At 49.5% G+C, this 16,799-nt stretch overlaps 1 protein-coding gene across 1 annotated transcript in view; it reads left to right on the top strand.

The window, feature by feature from the left end:
* Positions 1-451: 451 nt before the first annotated feature.
* The window catches only part of LOC134041997 (serine/threonine-protein kinase pim-1-like), a gene marked incomplete at its 3' end in the record, with an annotated part of 132,133 nt that continues 115,785 nt past the window's right edge, over positions 452-16,799 (top strand). The window contains exon 1 of the mRNA XM_062489070.1: positions 452-556. Within this exon, the coding sequence (XP_062345054.1) occupies positions 452-556 (105 nt within the window). The remainder of the gene's footprint in view (positions 557-16,799) is intronic.

A 16,799-nucleotide genomic window follows, 5' to 3' on the forward strand; every position in this document is an offset into this window, starting at 1 on the left:
CCAGTGCCCCGTGGAGCTGTAGGGCTGCTGAGCTGTGGGGCAGGGAGAGGAGCAGGAGGCTGCATGTGCAGCTGAGCCATTGCTGGGAAGCACAGGGCTCTGGGCTCCCTGCTGTCCCAGGGCAGCCCAGAGGCCAGGGAGTTCCCCTGGGAGCTCTGTGGAAGTGGCTCAGGGTGTGCCCCTGGCCTGCCTCAAGGGGCTGATGGCAGGAGCAGGTTTCCTTTTGAAGCTATTTTCCAGGAAAGTTTCCAGGAAATGTGTCCCATGAAACCTGGAGCTTCAGATGCTTTTGTTTTCCTTTGCAGCCTCTTGTTACATTTTGTGTCTCCACTTTGCAGGCTTGACTGGCTACCCTCTTGCCAAGAGGTTTTCCCTGGCAAATCCTTCTATGCTCCTTCCCTCCAAGCCATTGCCTCCCATCCAGAAGGGCTCTCCTTCAACCAAGTCAAATATGATGTCCAGAGGAGAGCGGGACAATGGGAAAAATGGCACTGGCTACAAGGAGGACAATATTAGAAACAACCGGGACCAGGATTCAGAGGGAAAAGCACATAAGGTAAGGCAACCAAGATAAGTCCTGTGTGGCAGATTTTCAGTTTATGTCCTGTAAGCAGAGATCGGAGACCATTAATTGTGGTGTGAGCCTAAGGAAGAAGGTGAGCAAAGTAGGATCTCAGCTGGACTCTGCACTTCAGGCTGTCATTGCAATGGGTGGGTAGTGCAGATTTCAAGTCCTCACTGTGTATCTATAGCAGGAGAGGGCTTTGAAAGGTTTCTGGGCTCTGTCATGGTTGCTCCTCTGTCTTGTAGCTGAGAAAACACCAACAAGAAGGCAGCGCTGCTAAAGTTGTCTGCTCCAGCTAAGCAATCCTCCTGCATTCAGTAACCCACGGGTATCTGTGAACCATGTCTATGTCTTGGTGGTGGTTTCCATCAGCTCTGTCTGGTGGGGATGGAAAAAGGAGTTTGCTGGAACAGGCAGTCCTGCAAAGTCAGTTCCAGGTTGACACAGCGTTTGAGCTGTACAGCCATGGCCTCCTACACAGTTGTCTCTGCTATTTCTAGATTTCTTCAGCTTCTGGGCAGCTGTGTGCTGTGGCATGGCTTTGTCCAGAGAGAAGGGATGGGAGGTGGCCATGGGGAGAGCAGCCCCAAGCCCAGGCACACGATTGCCTTTGCAGCAGGGCCAGCACCTGCAGTTGTTCTGGGTTTGCCATGGGGTGCAGGAGGAGGCAAATGAGCAACAGCTCTGGCAAACAGAATGTCCAATCAAAGGCTGATGTACTTGATTCCAGCCTTGCTGAGGAAGGGCCCAGTGTATCCCTGACAGGATGTGGTCCTTTAACTGTAGTTTGAAGAGGACTTGATTTGGGGCTTTAGTTGTGCCAGAAAGGAAGGGACACTTAAAGAATGGTGTGCACCTGCCCCTCCTACCTCCACCCTCCTTCCTGGTCATGGCATGGGGGCCCTGGAGCAACTTGGGCAAGCAGAGACCTTGCAGAGAGCAGCAGGGCAGGGAGCTCTGCTGAACTTCCTAAATGCCAGTGAGCCTGAGATGATGGAGGTGTGGGAGCTGGAGAGCACGGAGCATCGCGAGAGCTCAGCAGCTTCTGGGCTGAAAGGCTGCTGGGCAACTGTAAGAGGGAAGGGCAGCAGCAGAAGAAATGAGGGGCTTGAGAAAAGCAGGTTCTGACATCCTGCAGAATGGCTTTGTGGGGATTTGGTTGGTGATCAGCACTGGCTGTGAGGTGCCTAAGAGACAGGGAGAGAACAGTGATCTGAACCCGTTCCCATACCATCCAAAAGGCCAGTGGAGGCAGTGGCACTGCAGAACATGCTGATGCCAACCATGTGGATTCCTGCTGGGAGTGTAGCTGCAATTGCAGACAAATGAGCAGGAAGAGAGAGGTGGCAAATTTGGGAGATGGTCTCTCCCTCACCAATTCCCTTTCCTATGCCACCCTTCCCCTTCCTAGGACAATCTGCTATATATGATATTGACTTTTCCTGTCAGGGCATGTGTAACTGTGTTGAGTCATGAATGAGGGCAAGGCTGGATGCTATATTTGAGCACTGTGTACCACTCTTTCCAGGCATCCTTGCTGTATCCCAGAGGTGGGGATATGAAGAAGGGGTCATTGGGACTGCCTTTGATCCCCCCTATACCCAAGGCAGTCAGTCCCCGTGTTGGCAGTGCTGCAGGGTCTCTGCGCAGCTCTCTGCAGCTGGATGTCCATGGGTCCCAGGAGATGAGGTAAGCCAAGGTGTCTGCTGCTCCACTCTGCTGTTCAGCTCCCTCTTGCCATCTTGTGAGGTTCCTTTGCACAGTCAGCTCTCTCCCATGTACTTAGGGAAACCTCTGTGTATTCACCATTTGGCCCATCCGTGATTATCCAGCTCCATGTCAAACCCCACACCTCATGTCACAAGGGCAGAGGTGGTGGTGGTGGGGAAGAGGAGGCAGGGCTTAAAAGCATCTGAAGATGGGTCCTCTGCTGGGCTTGGTACTGATTCCCTCTGTAATGTTTGTGGTGTCATTTGGGAACTGTATTGCATGGGTCTGTCTCCTGAAGATGATAGAATACTGTGATCCTTGAGTCTCAAGTTCAGCACGCAAAAATTACGTTTTGCCAAATATTAGCTGCTGGAGCGGTGTCTGGACAGTCAGGTGCTGCCTCTGTAAACATGCTGTGGAACTTGTCTGTTTCTTGGCCTCCGGTCTGAAATGAGCTCCCAGAGAAGTTTGGGTTATAGATGTGTAAGCCAATCAATGTTTAATGCTTAGATCTTGCCTTAAAATCAAAGAGGGAAAGGTTCTAAAGACGTTTTATAGGATGGTACCTGATGGAAAGATATTGGCTTGGATATGTTTGAGGAAATGTAGCTGTCAAGCTTATCCGAGTGATTACAATAATGAATGAGTCACAGAAATATCATTCCTATTGAAAAGCTTAGGTAGGGCTTTGAAAGTGCAATCTGAATATCCTTGGCTATCAGCTGAGTTGGATAAAGTAGTTTTCTTATTCAAAAAGCAAGGAGGTGGAATATCCTTCTCAGAACACTCCAGTGCTCTGACCACATGTAGCACGAGACTGGCACCAGCGCAAGGCATGAGCAGGCAAAGCCAAGCTTTGTCAGCAGAAGCAAAGTAGCTGCCCTCCATACAGACTCGTGTCTCAGCTTAGCAACCTTTGCTGCTTCAGAGAGGCTGTAGGAGCCCGCCAAGTTTCAAAAGGAGAGACACCACAATTGGGGAGTTATGATGCAAGTTGGAGAATGACTGCTGTGTTTCAGCTGGAGCTTGGCCAGCTCTGTCTGACTGCAGCAACTGAAAGCTTAAGGACAATTAATCAGCTTTGCATCTTGTTGGCTTGATGTCTCTTGCATTTCCTCCTTCATCAGAGTGAACAAGCTAGGAAAGATTGCCTCCTCTCATGCTACACCTCTTCCCTCCCTTCTCTTTCTCCCTCCTCATATGTGCTTTTGTTCTCCCTTTCTCAAGGCCAAGACCGAGCGGCAGCATCAAAGAGAAGTCTGAACATGCAGGTAGGTACAGGGCATGTCGGTCCTAAAATGACCATTGGCATATTGAATCAGAGGTGACATCTTGAAAACTTGGTTATGAACCATGGTTTTAAGAATTTCTTTAAATTTGTTTCAATTCCTTGATGGCCTCAGTGGACTGTCCCAGAGCCCAGTCACTGGGATTATGCTCCGGGGATGCTCTGAAAACTCCTCTAATGTGAAGTCTTAGGTGGCATAAGCTGGAGTGGTATCTTGAGGCCCTGGAAATGCATTGCAGGAAACAAAACATTCCTCTCCATTCTTTGCCTGCCTTTTATCTCCCTGAAGCCTTTCTAGTGTTGCAATTAGAACCAAAAAAAGAAAGCATTTAGCAGGAAATGAGAAATATTCCCACTCCTTCCTCCTGCCCTTGAAGGAGAAGACTTTAACTTGGGGTATATTCTGAGCTGAACCCTTTGAGATCGGAAGGAAAGTCATGGAAATTGCCTGGTTTTTCACTGGGAGAAATAGGGAACCCTCCTGTGAGAGAAAGTCCTTTTGAATTTTCCAGTTTTGGAGAAGGACAATTCCAAATGGATGCAGCATATGCAGGGTCTGAGTTTGTCATCCTCTGACAGCACAAGCCCAAAGCCACCTATGGCAGGTTCACCATGGCAAATCTCTTGCCCCACTGCCTCTGCCTGTGTCAGTGTTGCAGGCTGAGGCTGGGGGAGGAGATGCCTTCTGCCTTGTCCCCCTGTCCCTGCCTTGCCTGATCCCTGACAAGTAGAATTGTGCCAGACAAAATGCGGTCTCTGGTGCATCTGTGCCAGCCAATGCCTTTGAGTTGAAAGCCTCCATCAAAGCCTGTTGTTGTTGTTCCTTTGCCATTTTGGGGCATGTCATGATAGGAGAGTTGAGATTTGAAGAAATAGTTGTGCTGATGCAGAAAAAGGGATCAGATGCCCAGGCCCCTTTGCTCTGGGTTAGTTCTGCCAAATCCTGGGCAGAGGCCCTTTGGAATGACTCCTTAATTGGTGATATGCAGTTGGAATGCTTAATGCAGCTAGGGAGAAGTATTGCTCAATAAGTAAGGAGACATTTTTGCTGGATTAGTTCTGGAGTGGAAATGAGCTGTATCATTACTCCTTATCTGGTGTGCTTTTACAAATGACCTATTCCATCTACAGGCATAAAGAAATACAGATTTATGCAAGGTCTTCTTTTGATGATCTGCCCTATGGCATTTCCACCAAGAGAATTTGGAATTGTTTTTAACTGCAATGATCAGAAATGTTTGGATGTAGGTCTTATGTTGGGTTTTGGGTTCTCTGCAGGAAAGAAAGCAGGGAAAAAACCCATGAAGCAAAACCCATGAAGCAATAAAGCTTCGCAAAAACAGAATGTTTGCAAGCCAGTGTGTCCCCTACAGATATGGGCTCCTTGAATACTGGGGACAAGCAATGGGGAGGGCAAAGCATCTTTTACCTCTAATGTGGGTTGCCATCATTCATGAGCCTGCCCTTCCTTTGTTGCAAAAGGAAATAAAAGCAACCAACAAATTCCAACCCAGAACTGAGTGGGTGTTACAGAAACAAGTGCCATGAAATCTAGCGTTGGAAAGGAATGATTTCCTAGGTGTAATTGTCAAATTCTGGAGACCACTGTGGGTTGCCAGCTGTTTGGAAGGAAAGAGATCCCTAAGTAGTGGGGTGGCAATGAGAAACACATAAGCAATGCAGTAGAAGCTCTCTTTCCTGGCTTGCCAGCACCATACTGTTCAGAGTAATTAAAGTGATACTAATTTCCTGGAAAATAAAAGCAAAGCAATTTTCTGAATAACTAAAAAGACCCCTTGGTTGCCTCATGCATTAGATGTATTGGTTCTACAGGTGGGAGTTCACCTAACTCACTTGTTCCCTTGTGAGCATGGCTCAGCCTCCCACCGAGGTAAGGTGGGAGCTGGGCCGCTCTCTGGTGGGAGGAAGGGTCTTGTGCCAGCCTGGAGAGCCTGTGCACATTGGCAGGGAGCAGTTGTGCCCTGCAGGTGCCCCCTGCCATGAGCTGTGCTGCTGCCAGTGCCCCGTGGAGCTGTAGGGCTGCTGAGCTGTGGGGCAGGGAGAGGAGCAGGAGGCTGCATGTGCAGCTGAGCCATTGCTGGGAAGCACAGGGCTCCCTGCTGTCCCAGAGCAGCCCAGAGGCCATGGAGTTCCCCTGGTTACTCTGCGAAGTGGCTCAGGGTGTGCCCCTGGCCTGCCTCACGTGGCTGCTGTTACGTGCATGTTTCCCTGTGCAGATGTTTAGAAGTTTTGAGGAAATGTGTTCCATGGTATATGGAGCTTTAGATGCTTTAGCTTTGCATCTCAGCCTCTGTTCTATTTTATGTCTCCACATTGCAGGCCTGACTAGGTTCATGTTTTCCAAGTTGTTCCGGCCATCTCCCTCCATGCTCCTTCCCTCTAAACCGTTGCCTCCCATCCAGAAGAGCTCTCCTTCTTCTAAACCAATTAAAATCTGCAGTGTGGAGCAGGAGGGTGGGAAAAATGGCAGCAGCACCAGTGACAGTAAGAACAAGCAGGAGCTGGATTCAGAGGGAAAAATGCATAAGGTAAGAAGACCAAGATAAGTCCATGTGATAGATTTTCAGATTATGTGCTGCAGGCAGAGTTTTGAGACTTTTTCCTATGGTGTGAGGCAAGGGAAACCCCTGAGTAAAGGAAGGTCTCAGCTGGACTCTGCACTTCAGGCTGTCATTGCAATGGGTGGGTAGTGCAGATTTCAAGTCCTCACTGTGTATCTATAGCAGGAGAGGGCTTTGAATGGTTTCTGGGTTCTGTCATGGTTGCTCCTCTGTCTTGTAGCTGAGAAAACACCAACAAGAAGGCAGCGCTGCTAAAGTTGTCTGCTCCAGCTAAGCAATCCTCCTGCATTCAGTAACCCACGGGTATCTGTGAACCATGTCTATGTCTTGGTGGTAGTTTCCATCAGCTCTGTCTGGTGGGGATGGAAAAAGGAGTTTGCTGGAACAGGCAGTCCTGCAAAGTCAGTTCCAGGTTGATGCAGCATTTGAGTTGTACAGCCATGGCCTCCTACACAGTTGTCTCTGATGCTATTTCTAGATTTCTTCAGCTTCTGGGCAGCTGTGTGCTGTGGCATGGCTTTGTCCAGAGGGAAGGGATGGGAGGTGGCCATGGGGAGAGCAGCCCCAAGCCCAGGCACACGATTGCCTTTGCAGCAGGGCCAGCACCTGCAGTTGTTCTGGGTTTGCCATGGGGTGCAGGAGGAGGCAAATGAGCAACAGCTCTGGCAAACAGAATGTTCAATCAAAGGCTGATGTACTTGATTCCAGCCTTGCTGAGGAAGGGCCCAGTGTATCCCTGACAGGATGTGGTCCTTTAACTGTAGTTTGAAGAGGACTTGATTTGGGGCTTTAGTTGTGCCAGAAAGGAAGGGACACTTAAAGAATGGTGTGCACCTGCCCCTCCTACCTCCACCCTCCTTCCTGGTCATGGCATGGGGGCCCTGGAGCAACTTGGGCAAGCAGAGACCTTGCAGAGAGCAGCAGGGCAGGGAGCTCTGCTGAACTTCCTAAATGCCAGTGAGCCTGAGATGATGGAGGTGTGGGAGCTGGAGAGCACGGAGCATCGCGAGAGCTCAGCAGCTTCTGGGCTGAAAGGCTGCTGGGCAACTGTAAGAGGGAAGGGCAGCAGCAGAAGAATTGAGGGGTTTGAGAAAAGCAGGTTCTGACATCCTGCAGAATGGCTTTGTGGGGACTTGGTTGGTGATCAGCACTGGCTGTGAGGTGCCTAAGAGACAGGGTGAGAACAGTGCTCTAAACCCGTTCCCATACCATCCAAAAGGCCAGTGGAGGCAGTGGCACTGCAGAACATGCTGATGCCAACCATGTGGATTCCTGCTGGGATGGTCTCTCCCTCACCAATTCCCTTTCCTATGCCACCCTTCCCCTTCCTAGGACAATCTGCTATATATGATATTGACTTTTCCTGTCAGGGCATGTGTAACTGTCTTGAGTCATGAATGAGGGCAAGGCTGGATGCTATATTTGAGCACTGTGTACCACTCTTTCCAGGCATCCTTGCTGTATCCCAGAGGTGGGGATATGAAGAAGGGGTCATTGGGACTGCCTTTGATCCCCCCTATACCCAAGGCAGTCAGTCCCCGTGTTGGCAGTGCTGCAGGGTCTCTGCTCAGCTCTGTGCAGCTGGATGTCCAAGAGTCCCAGGAGATGAGGTAAGCCAAGGTGTCTGCTGCTCCACTCTGCTGTTCAGCTCCCTCTTGCCATCTTGTGAGGTTCCTTTGCACAGTCAGCTCTCTCCCATGTACTTAGGGAAACCTCTGTGTATTCACCATGTGGCCCATCCGTGATGATCCAGCTCCATGTCAAACCCCACACCGCATGTCACAAGGGCAGAGGTGGTGGTGGTGGGGAAGAGGAGGCAGGGCTTAAAAGCATCTGAAGATGGGTCCTCTGCTGGGCTTGGTATTGATTCCCTCTGTAATGTTTGTGGTGTCATTTGGGAACTGTATTGCATGGGTCTGTCTCCTGAAGATGATAGAATACTATAATCCGTGACTGCCACCTTCAGCACCCACAAGCATATGCTTGTAGAAATATTGGCTGCTTGAGAGGGGTCTGCGAATTCTAGTATTGCTTTTTTTACTTTTAACACGGGGTGCTGTTGTTCATGTTACAACATTCCTTTGTTGTAAAGAGAAATATAAACAGCACATAAAACCCAATCCAGAACTCAGTGGGAGTTGCAAATAGAAAGGCCATGAAATCTAGCTTAGGAAAGCAATTACCTCCTGGGAGTTATTGTCAGATTCTGGACATCTCTGTGGGTTGGCATCTGTTTGGAAGGGAAGGGATCCCAAAGACAATGTCAGGCATAACTTCTATCTTCCTTGGCCTCCACTGTGAACTGAGATTCCAGGGAAGTTTTGGGTTATAGATGTACGATTTAATCAGTGTTTAATATTGAGGCCTGGATTTAAAATCCAAGAGGTCATGGTGCTAGAGAAGAGTTCTAGCACTGTACCTGATGGAAAGATTGGTTTGGAAATGTGTGATAAAATGTAGCTGTCATGCTTATCTGAGTTAGAAAGAAGGATAAATAAGAAGAAAGAAGGACTCAGGAGTATCATTCCTATTGAAGAGCTTAGGTAGGGCTTTGAAAGTGCAATCTGAATATCCTTGGCTATCAGCTGAGTTGGATAAAGTAGTTTTCTTATTCAAAAAGCAAGGAGGTGGAATATCCTTCTCAGAACACTCCATTGCTCTGACCACATGTAGCACGAGACTGGCACCAGCGCAAGGCATGAGCAGGCAAAGCCAAGCTTTGTCAGCAGAAGCAAAGTAGCTGCCCTCCATACAGACTCGTGTCTCAGCTTAGCAACCTTTGCTGCTTCAGAGAGGCTGTAGGAGCCCCCCAAGTTTCAAAAGGAGAGACACCACAATTGGGGAGTTATGATGCAAGTTGGAGAATGACTGCTGTGTTTCAGCTGGAGCTTGGCCAGCTCTGTCTGACTGCAGCAACTGAAAGCTTAAGGACAATTAATCAGCTTTGCATCTTGTTGGCTTGATGTCTCTTGCATTTCCTCCTTCATCAGAGTGAACAAGCTAGGAAAGATTGCCTCCTCTCATGCTACACCTCTTCCCTCCCTTCTCTTTCTCCCTCCTCATATGTGCTTTTGTTCTCCCTTTCTCAAGGCCAAGACCGAGCGGCAGCATCAAAGAGAAGTCTGAACATGCAGGTAGGTACAGGGCATGTTGGTCCTAAAATGACCATTGGCATATTGAATCAGAGGTGACATCTTGAAAACTTGGTTATGAACCATGGTTTTAAGAATTTCTTTAAATTTGTTTCAATTCCTTGATGGCCTCAGTGGACTGTCCCAGAGCCCAGTTACTGGGAGTGCGCTCCGGTGGTACAATGAAAATTCCTGCATTGTGAAGTGTTGAGTGGCAGGAGCTAGAGTGGTACTTTGGGGCACTGGAATTGTAGTGTGGGAAAAGAAAACATTCTTCTCCATCCTGCATTTGCATTTTATCTCCATGCAGTCTTTGTAGTGTTGCAATTAGGAGAGAAAAAGAAGGAAATCCTCATTTAGCAGGAAATGAGAAATGTTCCCTTTCCTTCCTCCTGCCCTTCAAGGAGAAAACCTTTCCTTTGGGCAATTTCTCAGCTGGACTCTTTGAGATCTAAGGCAGATTCATGGACACCGCCTGGTTTTGCACAGAGGGAAATCAGGAAACCTCCTATGACAGAAAATCCTGTTGAATTTTGCATTTCAGGAGAAGGAATCTTCCAAATGGATGCAGCATATGCAGGGTCTGAGTTTGTCATCCTCTGACAGCACAAGCCCAAAGCCACCTATGGCAGGTTCACCATGGCAAATCTCTTGCCCCACTGCCTCTGCCTGTGTCAGTGTTGCAGGCTGAGGCTGGGGGAGGAGATGCCTTCTGCCTTGTCCCCCTGTCCCTGCCTTGCCTGATCCCTGACAAGTAGAATTGTGCCAGACAAAATGCGGTCTCTGTTGTGTCTGTGCCAGCCAATGCCTTTGAGTTGAAAGCCTCCATCAAAGTTTGTTGTTATTCTTTTGCCATTTTGGGGCATGTCATGATAGGAGAGTTGAGATTTGAAGAAATAGTTGTGCTGATGCAGAAAAAGGGATCAGATGCCCAGGCCCCTTTGCGTAGGGTTAGTTCTGCCAAATCCTGGGCAGAGGCCCTTTGGAATGACTCCTTAATTGGTGATATGCAGCTGGAATGCTTAATGCAGCTAGGGAGAAGTATTGCTCAATAAGTAAGGTGACATTTTTGCTGGATTTATTCTGGACTAGAAATTAGCTATAGCATTAACCCTTACCGGTTGTAGTTTTGTAATTGTCCTGACATCCTACAAGGGAAATAAAATCTTGGTATGAGGCACTTATTCTGCCCCTACTGCTTGGCTGCTACATGATTTTATCCCCTGTGAAGCCATGTAAAGAAATAGTTCTAAGAGCTGTGTTGGAGAGTATTTGAGAATGACCCGCCATTAGACAAAATCTAATTTGTCAGTATCGGCCGTGATCAGAAATGTTTTGAGACAGGTCATATCTATGTTGGGCTTGGGTGTTTCTGCAGGAAAGAAGGTAGGGAATAAAGTCCTCCAAGAGTGAAGTAGAACAAAAGTGAAACTTCTGGATGATCTCTTTATTCCCTTCAGTGAGGGGCTTGCATATTCCTGAGGACATCTAACTGGGAAAGCAAAGCTTCTTTTGCATCTAACATGTGGTGCCAAAGTTTGTGTACCAGCAATTCCTTTGTTTGAAAGAGAAATAAAGAAAACACAGAAGTGTAAAACCTAAAATAGAATTGAGTGGGAGTTACAGAAACAATGGCCCTGATAACAGGATTGGAAAACAATCACTTCCTAGACAGTGTCAAATTCCAGAGGCCAGTGTGAGTTTCCAACTCTTTGGAAGGAAATGATTCCTGGAGTAGTGGGGAGGCAACAGGCATAGAACCCATCTCTCCTGGCTTGCCAGCTCCACATTGTTCAGAGAAATTCAAATTATGCTAGATTCATGAAAAATAAAGAAACAACAAATGTTTACAGTCAAAAAAATAAAGTTTGAATTCGCTACCCATTAGATGAGTTGATTGTAAAGGAGTGAGTTCAATTAACTCACTTCTTTGCCTGTACTTGATCTACAGATCCTTCTGAGTCTACGACACAAAACCAGAGGATGAAGGGAAAGAGCTCTTGGTGTGTGACAGGAGCTGGGATGCCTCTGCTCCCAAGGAAAAACGATGAATTGCTCAGATTGGAGACTTGCATGCGGAAGCCCAGCGTTGGGAATGGAGGTGTGGGCTCCCGGCCGGCTCAGGGGGCCTTGGCCCAGGAGCCCCGGCAGAGGCAGCTGAGCAGCGCTGTCCCCAGGGTCACTGCCAGGGAGGAGGACAAGGGGAAGGACCAGCATGGCTCAGCCTCCCACAGAGGTAAGGTGGGAGCTGGGCCGCTCTCTGGTGGGAGGAAGGGTCTTGTGCCAGCCTGGAGAGCCTGTGCACATTGCCAGGGAGCAGTTGTGCCCTGCAGGTGCCCCCTGCCATGAGCTGTGCTGCTGCCAGTGCCCCGTGGAGCTGTAGGGCTGCTGAGCTGTGGGGCAGGGAGAGGAGCAGGAGGCTGCATGTGCAGCTGAGCCATTGCTGGGAAGCACAGGGCTCTGGGCTCCCTGCTGTCCCAAAATGTTGATCTAAAAGCATACAGGTTTAGAACCTGGGACTACTTTTAGGAACCAGAAAGAAGATGTTTACTAAAATCAGCATAAGGGCAGATAAGAATCTCTGTCAAGAGCAATCTCCATCTCTGCCCTTCTCTATCAAACACAGAGGCTCTCCAGCAACCAGGGGCTGAGGCAGCAGGTTTCAGTCTGCTGGCCCACAGAGTAATGTCATGTCTCCTTCCAGGAGCCCATCCACTGGGAGAGGGTCTAGGCATATGTACCTTGCTGCTTTCCTGCACCATCTCTGTGCCCTGTTAGAGCTCTGTAATCTGGAACCTGTCTTGCCTGTTGCCAAGCATGACATTTTTGGGCAATTGAAGTGTGCCAGAGATTTACAGGAACCTTTGCTTCCAGTACCAGGCCTCCCACTGAGCCAGCTCAAGGAGATGGATCATCCCAGCAGTCCTGGTCTAACAAGTGACAGAGACCTGAGAGAGGGCTTTGGAAAGGTAAGGGATAAGAACAGGGATGAGCAGACTTCCATTCCAGTGGCTGTTTAGTGCTTGGCCCAAAATGCCTCTGAAAACCATGATCCTCCACTCTTGGGGGTTGGGGATTGTCTTGGGAATATATTTGACGGCTACTGAGCAATTGCTTGGCTACTTCCAGTGGTGCCAAAGTCACTGCATGGAGATGGTGCCAAGGTCATGCCCGAAGCATTCTTTATATGCAAAGGCCATTTTAGAGAAGTTCTGATTGGCAGAGCAAACTGTAAACCAGTGAATGTGGGCAAAGGGCACCCTCAGATGCAGAGAAGCAAAGATGCTACGGTTGAGTATAAGCAAGGCTGCAAAATAAAAACGGGACAGTTTGATGTCTCCTGGTTACCTTTCTGGCTGTATCTCACAGCCCTCTCATTCTCACATTTTCTGCTCCTTAATATCCATGTTCCTCCAAATTGTTTTCACATGACTCCCTCCTCCTTTTGGTCTCCTGGTCTCAGAGACCAAGTCGTTGAGAGTCCTTCAGAGCTGAGTCCTTCAGAAGCCAGGAAGTGACAAACAGCTGCACTTCCTGGCCATGAGTGTTAAGCATCAGCCAATTACACCTCCTTGCTGCATATTGCACATGGCTTTTATTCTCCTGCCATGGCCTCTAGGAGCTGAACTGCCTGCTCATTGCTCATGGGAGCTCTTCCTTTGTCTTGGAGCATTCCTATGACTTCCATGTTTCAAGTAGGGTTTCCTGTCACAGTTGGAGCAGAGTAAGGCTGTGGCACTAAAGTGTTCCACCTGACTGTGTATAATTGCCAAGGTGAGGATGGGAGACATTCTCCTGAAACTATTGGAATGCATATGGAGCTGGATTAATGTCTGTGGCACTCTGTGGACTCTATGCTCCCAATGAGATGATGTGCCTGGTTTGTGTGTCTCTGCTTACAGTCTGTGATGTATTTCCATTGCAACTAGGTTCGTTCTTCATTGTGCAAGTTGGCTGAAAAGAAGTTAGAGCAGAAGAAAACTGAGATTTTTGAGAATGAGATGAAGAAGAGGAATGAAATTTTATCATCCTTAAAGCTGCCTCCACTGAGAGTTGAGCCCAGGGATGCAGCTGAAGCAAGTAAGTGGTGTCTACACTGCTGGTCCTTTTTGAGCTCTTCCTTACCCTCTGCACAGTGTTGCAATCAGACTGGGGGGCTGTTGCACTTGCATCTGAGTGGAAACCTGCATAGGAATGATTTCCATTTTGCAGAGAAAAACACAGAGGCATTAATTGTCTTGCCCATGGCCTCACTTAGTAACAGAGTATCAGCTTCCCACCTTCACCTCTAAAATCTTTCAGAGTAGAAAATTCAGTCTTGGAAAGTCGCCTGCCCTTCAGACTCTGTTCTGAAGAGCAGCTTCCAGGCAATGTGAATGCAGAAGAATGCTTTTCCACCAAGGTGCAACCTGGAAGAAACCAAATTCAGCACCTTCTGATGAAAAGACCAGAGATCCTTCTCGAGCCACTCCCCTCCAAGGAGCTGGCACTGTAGAGCTGTGCTGAAGCCCTGAGGCAGTGCTTCTGTTGTAGCCCCAGGAGCAAGCAGCATTCCCCAGTGAATCCCGGCTGAGGGGCTCTGGCTGCAGCGCTGTGTGCGCTGCCCCGAGGGCGGCAGCAGGGACCTTCGGGGGCAGCACTCAGCCCCAGGGCACCACCCAAGCTTATCTGCACTTTCTTTTGGGAACTTGCCCAGCCTGCCTCTGAAACAGGAAAACGAAAGCATAGCAACACTGGCTTCTCCTTGTTTCTTAGGGGAAGCATCACTGCAGTTTGATTTTTAAACTGGAAGAAGGTAGATTTAGATTAGATATTAGGTAGAATTTATTTTATAATGAAGGCAATGAAATGCTGCAAGGGTTTTTCCAGAGAAGCTGTTGTTGATTTATCTATGAAGGTGTTCAAGGCCAGTTTACATGGGGCTCTGAGGAACCTGATCCAGATGAAGATGTTCCGTTTCCCAGGGGTTGGACTAGATGGTGGTTAAAGGGGCCTTCCCACCAAAATTGTTGTAGGTTTTCCTGGGTGATTGTATGATCCTTGTCCCATACTAGCGTGCCAGTGTTCTACTTGAAGTTCTTTGGGATAACACAGAGATGTTACCCAGCTCCAGCAAGTTTTCTGGCCCTTTCCATAGTGACCCTGTCCAGCACCCTCCACTTACAAGCTCCTCTTTGGTCCCTGCAGGCCTCAGCCAAGCAGCTGTCAATGGCACAGCTTCCAGTGTGCAGAGAAAACACCCTGGTAATGCCTTGAAGAAGAAGGTCTTGAGAAAGCAGGACAAGATGCCCTTACTGCTCACTATGCCCATCATCCAAGAGGAAGGCAGTGTCCCATGCAACTCCTCAGGTAAGTCTGCTCTGTGGCAGCTTTTTCCCATATAGTTATTTCCTTGCAAAAGGAGCACAAAGTGCCTCCTGCCTCAGCCAGCACAACTGGGCTCTTTGGTCAATAGCCTGTCCGGGAATGAGCACCAAATCCACTTTTGAGTTCCTCCAGCTTGGTTGTCTTGCCGTAGTCGGTTCTTAGAGATGCATTGGAAAGTTGAGCTGAATAAAGTAGAGGTAAAGGCCTAAGCTCGGGCTTTTGTCCATCCTGATAATCCAAACTACAGCGCTGGTGCCAGGAGACAGCTGTAAGTGCAGAGAGGAGCTGGGGGCAGTGTGCCAGGGTGTGCTGACTGTGCACCTACGAGTACCACCACCATCAGTTGACCACTCCCCATCGGGGCCCTCTGCCTGTGCTGTTGTTCGGCTCTGCAGCCAGCTTTTCTGCTATCCCAGTAAGGGTTGTCTCTGCATGGCAGTCAGTGCCTTGGTGCAGTCGTGCTGCTGCTCCCTGAAGCGATCAATGGCTCCTGGCTGCCACCATCCCATGGCCTGCAATTCCAAGAGGGAACAAGCAGTGCCTCCTGTGTCACTGCAGCCAAACACAGTGGCTGCTGGTAGGAGGTGACAGTCAGGAGGGGCTGCCTGGTGCTCCAAGGTTGCCTGTGCTATCATCCCAACTAGGGTGAGATAAAAAGAAGGGAGCAAGGAATAATAATTGGAATGCTCTTTTCTACTGATGCTACTTCCACGTTGAGAACTGACCAGAATTGAGCCTGGGTTGTTCCGGCTTGGCTTGGTGCTGTGGCAGGGCAGCTGCAGGAGTTTCCTCAGGGAGTTGCAGAGTTCCTCAGTCCTCAGGGCTGGGGGAAATGAGGGCGCTGGGACAAGAGAGGCCCCTGGGGGGTTCCCTCCCGGTGTAGCCATTCCCACTGGTCGTCCCTGTCTGGCAGGGAGTGGGAGCTCTGCGGCCTCAGGAACCTGCCGCTGGCTGTGCTACCTGTGGCACTTGGGAGCTGGCACTGTGTGGGCAATGGTCAGGTTTAGCCTGGAGCTGTGCCCACTGGGGGGGGCTGGGAGAAAGCAAGGAGCCCAAGGAGGCAGACAGCAGGGAGGTGTGTGAGGCAGTGCCAGTTTGCAGCACATGGAAGCCTGGCTGGGAGCTGGGGCTGCAGGCCGCTCCATGGCGGGGTGCCTTGCCCGGGGCTGCAGCGCTCAGGGCTGACCCTCTCCTCACAGTGACCTCGCAGACGGCCACTGGTGCCGAGCGCCGACAGGAGCTGCTCCGTGAGCGTGGGCACAAGGACACAGCCTCTGCTGACCCACAGCAGTCCTTGCTCCAGGCACTCTCCTGGCTGGGCAGCGATGACTGGTAAGAAAGGCCCCGGTCACTCTGTCTCCCTCTTAGCGTTAAGGAAGCTTACAAGTGGATCTTGCCAGTGCCTCTGAGCCCCGACAGCCCAGAGGGCAAAGGACTCTGCTGAAACCACTCCAGAGCAGTGAGAGGATCAAGATTTGAGAGCAGCCTTTGCTTGGCCTCGGTCTGCAGCTGTGCTCCAGCTGCTGCCGCTCTGTGCTGCTCCCTCGCTTTGCCTGCTGCTCCATGGAGCTGCAAAGGAAGTCTTGAGGGAAGAGAGGAAGCTGTGGGATGAGATGATTTGCTGGCTGAAGGCAGCAGCAGGATGGCAGCAGTTTTGAGTGTAGAGATTTGGGTGCCTTGGGGCACTGGCCCAGTGGGACTGAGTAAGATTTCTCTCTGCTCCCAGTGCTGACAGCAATGGCAGGTGACAGGGTCTCCCTGTGACCTCCTGCATGTGAGTCCCAGAAGCAGCTCCAGGGAGTCACTCTTTCTGAGAAATGGACTGATTTGTGCTTTCAAATCCCCAGCCTGTCTTTACTCCTGAAAGGCTCATGGCAGAAGGGAAGGAGAAAGCAATGAAACCCTCTAGGAATCTTGGACTTTTTGAATTCAACTTTTTTCTTCTCACTGCTTCATATGGGCTGGAGGTGTTTTGCCAATACTCAACATGTGTCCCACAATTAGACAGAGAGAGAAGGAGGCCCAGAGGTGATAACCCTACGAATGTTAGGTGATGCTGGTTAAATTTTTGGTGATATTGGTTGTGATGTTGGGGTTAGCATAAACTCACTGTTGGATGCTTCATTCACACAGGGGTACAGACTCCATTCACACTG

The sequence above is a fragment of the Cinclus cinclus genome, chromosome 3 (genome assembly GCF_963662255.1).
Source record: "Cinclus cinclus chromosome 3, bCinCin1.1, whole genome shotgun sequence".
Classification (NCBI taxonomy): Eukaryota; Metazoa; Chordata; class Aves; order Passeriformes; family Cinclidae; genus Cinclus; species Cinclus cinclus.